This window comes from Micropterus dolomieu, linkage group LG18 (genome assembly GCF_021292245.1).
Source record: "Micropterus dolomieu isolate WLL.071019.BEF.003 ecotype Adirondacks linkage group LG18, ASM2129224v1, whole genome shotgun sequence".
In the NCBI taxonomy this organism is placed as follows: domain Eukaryota; kingdom Metazoa; phylum Chordata; class Actinopteri; order Centrarchiformes; family Centrarchidae; genus Micropterus; species Micropterus dolomieu.
Window position 1 is genome coordinate 24,354,928 of NC_060167.1, and position 10,298 is coordinate 24,365,225.

At 39.6% G+C, this 10,298-nt stretch overlaps 1 protein-coding gene across 2 annotated transcripts; it reads left to right on the top strand.

Moving 5' to 3' along the window:
* Nucleotides 1-3,213: 3,213 nt before the first annotated feature.
* On the top strand, nucleotides 3,214-8,930 carry zgc:113184 (uncharacterized protein LOC553745 homolog). 2 transcript variants are annotated; one of them, XM_046076470.1, is made up of 5 exons: nucleotides 3,214-3,261; nucleotides 5,338-5,448; nucleotides 6,708-6,836; nucleotides 6,925-7,289; nucleotides 7,410-8,930. In XM_046076470.1, exons 3-5 carry the CDS (start codon nucleotides 6,725-6,727, stop codon nucleotides 7,584-7,586), a joined length of 654 nt encoding a protein of 217 aa, XP_045932426.1. In that variant the 5' UTR covers nucleotides 3,214-3,261; nucleotides 5,338-5,448; nucleotides 6,708-6,724; the 3' UTR covers nucleotides 7,587-8,930. The 2 variants fall into 2 exon arrangements, with proteins under 2 accessions (XP_045932426.1, XP_045932425.1); XM_046076469.1 differs by lacking the exon at nucleotides 3,214-3,261 and adding an exon at nucleotides 3,288-3,465.
* Nucleotides 8,931-10,298: the final 1,368 nt, after the last annotated feature.

The window sequence follows — 10,298 nt, forward strand, 5'->3', positions numbered from 1 at the left end:
GTCTCCCATGGTCATACATACTGTATATTTGTGCAACAAGTACTAGCATGTGTGTGGATGGGTTGTTGAGTGTGGAAAACCCTCTGTGAGTGTATTTATAGCAGACCATTGTTGAGCCCATAGAAACCACTGTAATTGGATCTGGGCTCTCTCACTAAGAGAGAGTCCAGTGATAAATGAGTTGGCAGACGTCACTGCTCATGCCATCCCTGTGATAACTGTACACCCCCATCTTAAACTCTTAGTCCTCGCAGGATTAAATTCATAAATTGAAGGCCAGCCGGCCGAATGATCGTTCTGATGTGGGTGAAAGGAAGGGATGGTGAAAACCTGCTTTGTGGACAATTAGTGGCGGTTTTGTTTGTGTCCTTGGGTATTACAAACTTTACTGAGTGACCACTCAGTGATGCACTTGAAGGATGGATTTCATGCTTCAAAGTTAATACCCTTAAAATTATAATTATGCTGCTATTAACAGAGAAGTTGAAAAAAGATTACACTTTTATGCCGTTTGCAGCCTTGAGTCACTATTTTATTTCAAGGAAAAGGAACCAAAAAAGAAGCAGCACTTCTTTTGCTTGTATTTGTGCTTATTGGCCATCAAAATTAAAATGAGTGTGTTGTCTGATGCATTCACATTGTACCTGTTTATAGAAGTGATGAACGTCACTTCTGCAAACCTGACAGGAAAAGGTGCTTGAAGCAACAGAGGTAAAAGGAGACTGAAAAAGTGGATGCAAACAGATCATTGACTGTTTTATATTACAAACAACTTAAGATGCAAACTCACAAGAGGCAGGTAACAATTAAAGAAATGAGATTCTTTGTCTGTTTGTGTGTGAGTCTCACTATGTTGGAAACTTCTCCCTGCTCAGCTGGAGAGAATATGAGAATGTTACAATTATAAAGCAAGATTGACAGGATGGATAGTGTTGCACTGGCAGATGACAGTTCCTGGCTGCATGCCCGGAAGTTATTCACAGCAAAGCCTCCGTGTGCACTCACATACACACTTCAACCCCATTCAGCCCCAACACAGGGATCAAGTGCAAAAGGATGGTGGTAGATCACGGGGGCTGGCGGACAGGGTGTAGTGCGTGTGCATGAGTATGTGTGTGTGTGTGGAGGGAGGGGTTCAAGGTCAGAGCAAACACATGGTCCAAACCAGCAAACATACTAGCGCAGGCTAGTATGTTTGCTGGTATAGGGTACAACACAGATTAATGTGTTTTTCTTTGACATTGTTTTATTCTCATTCTCACAGCCATCTTGTATTATTCAGCTCTCTTTCTCTCTTGTTAAAAGGGTTTTCTTTGGGAGTTTCTCCTTATCTGAATAGAGGGGGTAAGGTTACAGGGTGTTGTACATTGTTCAATTTGTAAAACCCCATGAGGCAAATTTGTGATCTGTGATATTAGGCTATATAAATAAAATTGAAAATGTTCCTGCCTTGACCGGCAGCTTATGAAAAGCACCAGACAATAAAGCAAATAAACATGCAGTTATGAATAACTGTGTGAGTATCACAATTTAAAGCAATAGTTCAACATTTTTGGTAAATAATTAGCTTTCTTGCAGAGAGTTAGATGACAAGATTGATACCGCACTCATGTACGCTAAATATGGAGCAGGCAGCCAATTAGCTTAGCATAAACACTGGAAACGGGAAACAGCCAGCTCTATATTTGATCCTTTCACATTATATTTTGCTTTTTCAACCTGCACACAAACACACTGGGACTGTCACTATGAAGTTTTCAGGCCACTAGCGGGGCTACATTTCCCAAAATGGTGAACTGTCCCTTTAATCTGCCAATTAGATCACATGAATTGACTTTAGATGACATATAACAAGATAACGGGTAACATGTGTGCATCAGGTGCCAATAAAATACTTATTACAGTCCTGCTAGTATTTAAATGTAGGTACAGTGGGAAAAAAAACAAGACTATGAGGTCAGCAACATGATTAACATTTAACAACACACTTCTCAGCCAAAAAGAAGGCAACGACACAAATGGATCCTCTTGAAGAAGAAGCGACTTGACAAAGACATGACTCTCTCAGTTTCAGAGTTACATAACCAGTCTGAAGTAGGGGGAGCTGGCACCCCTCTAACATCACAAGGACACACATAAACTCAGCTGTCGGGGGCTGACATTGAAAGCAAAAACTGCTGCTCCTCCTAAGTGGATGGATGGCATGAAAGGTAGTCTGCCACCCACGGGACTCTGCTGCCTTAATGTTGGTCTATTTTTAAATCGATATCAGTCACAGTCAACACATGACTGAACACCCAAAATGACACACACACACACACACACACACACACACACACACACACACACACACACACACACACACACACACACACACACACACAGAGTGAATACTCCCTGAGGGTATTGGACTAAACATGACTAAACATTTTTTAATGGAGAGCTCTGGTGACAGTGGCCCCAGCTCAACACACCTGTCCCCACTGTCCTGACATTCACGCTCCGCAGAGGATGAATCTTACTCACTTTGGTGATCCCCTGACTCTTTTCCTCCAGCACCACTTTGAGGTTCACATTGGTGTATTTAAATGAAATGAACTATTGAATGGATTTCCATGACAAATGTTACACATATCCACATCCCCATTAGGATGCATTGTTGCGCTGTGTCTGCTGGATGTGTAGACCTAAATAAGCAACTTTTGGCTAAGACATTCACTATATCACATTTATAAGATGGTACTATGTCAGTGTTGTGTTTACAGTGTGTTGCACTGCCCCCTTGTGGCCAACATAATTCATTTTTGCAGGTTTAATAGCAAATCTTCCACCTGTACCACCGGAGAGCAGGTGAGCAGTTTACTGACATCATGTAAAACACTGTGTGAGTACTGAAGTCCTCAGAATTATAGTTGTATGTGTGCCCGATGTATAATGTGTGAAGCTTCCTAATTATTGAATTATTATAATTAAATGAGGTCTCTCTTTAATTTATAAACACTGAACGGCTAACTGGAACGACTGCAATAAAATATGAGACGTTAGTCCAGATTGGTGCTTTTAGTTTGAAGGCAGCTTTAAAAACATTATTAAGTTATTTTGGCAGGTGTCTCTGGGTTTGAAACAGGTGAGTTCATGCTGTAGGCTGTAGGGCGAGGTAGTGACGTCATCGCTGAACAATGCGGATTCTGTCCAATCGGACCAGGAGAAGGTTCTGCTTCGTCAGCAGCTGGTCTGCGCTTCCTGCTGGTCACTCTGAGTGTAAGTAAACTTTATTTTTAAATCTGCTTCACGGGTGAAACTATCCTCACATGATTTAAGTTCTTACAGCTACAGAAAAGGAAATCAACTCAAATCAATCGAACTCGGGTTGAGTTCCGCGTTTTCCAGCGAAACTGCAGCAAAGAAGTGTGACACATTACAGGGCAAATCACATATGATTCATGTCGGATAAAGGCCAGCAAGGTAAACGTTTTGAAGCTGATTCTCTACTGCTGTTCAAACATAGGCTATATTAACAAACAACAAAAATAAGTGAAAGAATGTAACACACCCGCGTGTGTTGGGGAGGGGGGAGTCATTAAACCAAAAAGACATTTCCTTACAGGCCGATCTGTAAAGTAATACTGGAGAAGAAGGCAGGGATTATCCATATGTTTGACATGATGGATGCATTTTGGATGGAGGCAGTCTAGACACATTTTGTGGGCGACACATTTGCTGCAAACATGTTCACTTTACACACACAGTATCAGGATTGACAGTAACAGGGCACATGTGATGAAAGACACTGGAACACACAAAACATGAATATGTTGACCAGCAGTGGTGGAATGTAAGAAACTTTCACTTAAGTGCTGAACTTGAGTACATATCTGTGGTACTTTCTCCACTACATTAATTTTACAGCTATAGTTAGTAGTTACATTTCAGATTAAGATTAGTTTATGAAAGATGATGCATTGTTTAAAAAAGTATATAAAGTTCTTAAAATAGCCTCATCTGACAACACTGAAATTCTTCTTACACCTTATTGTGTCTAGTTATATTCCAGTAATGTATAAATAATAAATACAAGTGAACTCTCAATGGTACCATGAATTAGTACTTTTACTTTTGATACATTTAGTACAGTTTGCTTCCAATACTTCGGTAAGTAAAATTTTGAATAAATGACTTTTACGTTTAAGAGTATTTTGTGATATGCTAATGTCTTTTGCTACTTTACTTAAGTAAAAGCTCTACTTCTTCCACCACTGGTGAGCAGTACTAGAATAAAACATAATTACATTTACTCTTAATGTAGTACTATACTTAAGAAGGATTTCAATACTATATAATCTAACATTAATTAGGGTCATTCTCCTACATAATGATGACATAATTTTGAATTTCACTCCTAATACAGGTTTTATTAGTAGGCATGTAGGACTTTTTACATTATTGCTTCTTTTACTTAAATAAATTCAATTAAATGTATGTATTATAAATTTGTATAGCACTAATTCATAACAGAAGAGATCTCATTGCACTTTTAGAGTGGGTTTAGACTTATGCACTTATGCTTCTCCCACTACTGATGGAGAGGCATTATGCATTTAATATCCAATTTACATGTTTTATAATATCTGTATTATACTGTTCATATATATAAAGTAGCAGTGCTGATGTGTTAGGGTGCAGCCACACACACACACACACACACACACACAAATTTTATGGAGAGAATTCCTGTTGCTGTCCAGTTATTGGGAATATTGACACAGTGCGGATAAATTGGATAGCAAACAGGAAACATCTTCTTCTTTCTTCCCATCTATCTTCTGTCTTCCTTTAACATTTACGTCTGCCACAACCGATCTCAAATCACTGAAACCTGGTGAAGAAAATCATATAAGCAGCCAAACCCAATTAAAGAGGCACTGTGGAACAGTGTGTCAAATCTTCAACAACAGTACAGTACAGTGCTGTTCTTCTTTTACATTACATAGAGCCTGACTCTTTCCTCTTTTGACTCTATGCTAAAAATACTCTGCAGACTCAGTTAACAGTCCAACTGAGTGGTGGCAAGGTTCCCTTTTATACTAAAGGGGTTTCATTTCCCTATTTTCAAAATCTACTTCCTTATGTTATGTTAACCATTTCCAACACAGCACATGTATTGTTACATGAGTAAAACATAATTTTCCTTAGCCTACCTGCGAAGAAACAGACTCGTCATACGTCACCTGAAAAATGAATTTCACCATCACAAATTTGTTGTTGTTGTGCTCTGGAAATGTACTTTGAGTCTGGATTTACGTACTGAGACAGTGTTTCATTCGTTTACAATATCAGGAAGCATCTTCGACATGGAGGCGGCTCGACAGGAGAAAACCCTGAAGGCAGCTGTAAGAAATGACGAGGAGTCCTGAATTGTTGGAGAAGCGGCAGATGAGCTTATAAGGGGTCAGTAAATCACTACTGAAATACAAGACACTGCAGTGGATGTTACAAGTAGGAGTTTAAAATCATCTTAAGACAAAGAAAATTTAACTTGCCTTTTGGCATTTTTGTAAAGGAGAAGGTTTTATGCACATATTTTCACTAGAAGTAAAGATAATGATTTGATATTTAAAACCTTTTTGTTTGCATGCAGGGACAATCCTGACAGGTTCTATGTTCATGTATTTATGTACTACAGTAAAAGAATATACATGTGGTGGGTAGTTAACAAGTTGATTCCAGTATTTTTTGACTCAATATGTTTGAATTTGACTACTTACAGGTCAACAGAAGAATAATTAAATAAATGCTTCAGCATTTCTTCCCAAGATTTGCATTCCCTGCAGTGTGAATAAGCCTTTAGACAGGTTGGGAAATTAAATAAATAGAAAGTATATCTGAATACCGAGATAGTTATAAAAAAATGTGGATGGAACTTTTCCCAAAGAAATCAGAAACGTCCCTAGAAGATAAACTCTTATAACTTTGATGATCCCTTAACTTTAAATCTAGCACCATCATCAGGTCAAAATATAAATTTGTCCATGGTTTTATGAGCAAATAACCTGCAAATTACATTTATATCAGCCTCAGCTGTACTTTGTGTTTAGTGCTACCTACCAAACATGCTAACAGGCTAAACTGAAGATGGAAAATATTTCCTTAGCATTGTCATTTTGAGTGGACGGCATGGTGGTGCAGTGGTTAGCACTGTTGCCTCACAACAAGAAGGTCTTGGGTTTGAACCTTGGTCATCCAAGGCCTTTCTGTGTAGAGTTTGCAAGTTTGCATGTTGTCCTTGTGTCTGCGTGGTTTCTCTCCCACTGTCCAAAGATGTGCCGGCTAGGTTAACTGATGAGTCTAAATTGCCCTGGTGTGAGTGGTTGTTTGTATATGTGTTGGCCCTGCGATGGACTGGTGACCTGGCCAGGGTGTACCCCGCCTTTCGCCCATTGTCAGCTGGGATGGGCTCCAGCCCCCCACGACCCTGTACACAGAATAAGCGGTTGATGATGACTGTGTTCAGTGTGTCATTTTGAGCATGCTGACATTAGCATTTAGCTCTCCAGCACTGGTTTGCCTGAGTAAAACCTCACAGAGCCACTAGCATGACTGAAGACTCTTAGTGTTGTTTCTAATATAGCACCCTTCTGTATATACTGCGTGTATATTATATTAGTGTGCTGTACAGCTTGGTGTAATTAACTGTTTACCGGCTGCAGGTCCCCGAGGTGGTGAGATGGAGCAAGCGTACAGTGAACTGTACCAGCAGTTTCTACAACTGAGGTCACTTTGCCTGAGACAGGCAGCTCTGTTACATCAACTCACAACAACTCTGCAGAAACAGCAAGGTCCATATAAAACCTATTGTAATTCCAATGCTCATAAATATGAAATATGTGTCAGTCATGATTCACTTCTAAAACTCTCTACCTGCAGGTGCTATCGTTCCAAATGGAGAGCTGAGTGATATGATGTCCATCCCTGTCCAGTGTACCCAAGAAATCCCTTTCTATCTCCATGAAAAGCCTCAACAACTAACAGCCACAGGACAGAACCCTGCAGCACAGCTTGACTGTCTCTCTGGAAATGTGGGGACTTTCTCTGATCTCCTCACCAAAGATATGTCCAAGCTCTGTGTGGAAGTGCCTCATCAGAGAAAGGAAGATGGGAAGTTGGAGCAAAAGGTCGGACCCCTGTTAAGTCAGGACTCCTCGCGGTGGCAAGGGGCTTCTGCCAATGCCTCAAAAAATCTGTTGCAAGCAGATAATCATGGTGGAGACAGGACAATGCACACAGTGAGGGTAGGTGTTTTTACTAGACAAAAAAGCCCACCTGTGGCCAGGGGGTCTCCAGTCTGTCCTTGGACATTTCCATGTTCTTGCTCAAAAAACACTTTGTCTTGTCCTCTCTGTTTGTGTCAGATGTCTGCGGCAGCCAGTCCCTCCCTGGTCAGTGACTTCCCGAGTCAGCCAGGCGGATTGCTGATGTCAGACGTGGCGCTGCAGTCTCATGTTTGTGAATTCTGCCAGGCGGTTTTCCCTGGAGACACAACCACCAGAGGAGAGTTCCTACGACATCTTTGCACCCACGTCACCTAAACTACTGATCCATGCTTTCCTCCTCACATATGGGTTATGTATTCACATGCAGGTTATAAGACAGTTTACTTGATATTTGGAAACGTTCTTCATATGTTTAGCTGTTTGCCTGTAGATGAACTGTGAAGATGCTGCTGCTGGTATCTTTTTTCTGTGTCTATGTAAAATGAAGGGTGGAAATAGACTTCCTATGCTACCTCCCTAAAAACATACTTTCTTACATACACCTGCAGTACTACTGTAGTATCTAGTCATGGTTTTATTCGTTCAGGTTTTAAGATATCGTGTTTGAGATTCATGACTCAGCCCTAATACACAGGACTGAATGAAATTTAATTTGTGCGGCTCACAGCATTGAAATATCACATAAGAAATCACCAAAATCTCTTTGCAGTGGTTAGTGATTATTCTGTTACTCTGGATGATCCACAGACCGCGCTGTCAGTTTTCAGAGGGAGCATTTCCTCAGTAGAAAGCATTGTTAAACTAACCCAACCTCAGACTCAGAAAGAGCAAATTACACAGAAGCTATATACATGGCCAGATACTACTAGATAATGTTTTGTTGTTCAGATAACTACTAGCTGCTTCACATTAACAGGAATTATTGTCCATATAGTCTCCATTATATTTTTAGTTTCAACTTTCAACCACTACATATTTGCTTCATGCACACTGATCGTGAGCCTACCCAGATGCTTTAATGTAGCCCATGATACTACCAGGAAATACAATATTTTTGTATTGTATTTGTATGTTGGTGACTATAAGTCCCGGACAACAAAAACAACGCAATATGAGATCAATAGAGAACACATGTTTGAAGAGCAAGAACCTGATGGCCTGCACGGCACTAATATAAAACTATGTTTATGGGGAATAAATCTTTGAAATAAATAAGGTAATTTGTGATGTTAAAACAAAATTATCTTTCAATCTAGCTTTATTTCTAGGGCCAGAAGGACAAAAATCCTCTGCCGCATTTATTTGGGTGGACCTCTTGTGTGCTATCGATTAATTAATAAGATGGCTAATAATGCTAGTTATGCGCAGTGAGACACAATGTTGTGTTTATGATCTTAAGTAACTGCTTGGAAAGATAAAAATAAAGATAATTGTTAAAACTGAAATAGGTAACTTTTTGGCGGAGCATCAAGTGCCGTGCCTGTAACATCATTCCTGTCTCATCTTGTTGTTGTTGGTAACTTGTTATGAAATGGGTAACTGACCAGTGAATATTAAACCTTTATGTAACTCTAACTCTGTTTGCCTTGGTTTTAGATGCAAATGTCAGCACATTTAGTGTTAATGCTGTATGTTATAAAGAAAATCTATTCTCTCTAATCTATTTCTGAATGAATGATGATCATGACACTGTGGGTCTTGGCTGATACCTGCATTTCACTGTGAACAGAGTTACTTCTGCTTTAAATATGGCACAATTTAAAGGATCAAGCTTGGATAACAATATTAATGAATTAAATCTGATTATGTCTATAAAATTAAAAACATTTCCTTACTAGCTTTTTGGAATGTGCACAACAACATACACTTTGCAGACACTTTGTCTTAGCTTTGTGACATGTCCTGGTAATCACTGCCCACATTTACATGTTGTAGATAAATTTGAATGTTCATCTGGGTGAAAATATTTATTAAATATATTTAAAAAATCTTACAGACAAGACAAACTGACTTCCTAATTTAATCAGTATCCATCGCGCTGCTTTTTAAATGTTTGCAGTGAAGCATTAGATTGATCAGCTGTCAGCTGCTCAGCTCTGTGTTACTGAGGAAAGAGCAGGGGCTAAGAATAGACCCAAAGATTTAACTCCCTAATTAGTGGTGTTGACAGCTGATTCATGATGACAACTCCCGTTCATCTGTTACCACACTGACTGTGGCTCTCATAAACACAGTAAAGAAAACCAATTTGGAGATAATTGCTCTTGTATAATTAAAATACGGAAGGCAACTAATTATATAAACAGTAATGGCATTAACTTTAGAGGCATTTGGTCATGAACCAGAGCATTGGTTGACCAATTTATTTTGTACAAGTGATCCCCTGGGGACCATGAGTGGCAATCCATTGTGTGGATGTTAAGCTATTTCAATAAAAACAAAAAATATCAACCACATGGTAGCGCTAGATTCGAGTATATTAGCAAGTATTACCAAAGTCAGTCTGATTCATCACCTGGAGACCATGAATGTATGTAAAAGAGGTATTTCAGTCTGGACCCAAGTGGTTCACCTACTGTCTTATCAGCAGACAGACCATCGTTGCCATCCTTAAAGCCACTCGTATGTCTCATAATAGCAATACTTAATTTTAACTTTCAATCCATTGTACGCTGACCTTCATGATTTTGTGTTACACATACAATACAGTGAAACAAACATTCATTTGTGGTTTTGAAATCCTATATCTGAATTCCTTGAGGTTGCCTGAGGTTCTTTATTGTGCATCTTTATCCTCTCTGGTGTCTGTTTGAAAATCAAGCGAGGGAGGGTATGTGTGGATGAGCGCTGATGACATCGCTGGTACAGGTGAGTCATTGAGGCTCGGTGCAAAGCGTCAGTGCAACAAACAAGACGACAGCAGAGGTGTTGCTGGCTGTGTGACGCAGCTCCTGCGGCCTCTTCCACACATCAGAACTGCCAAGAAAGAAACGATTCTTTGTGGAAAACAATGCAACATGCTGTGGC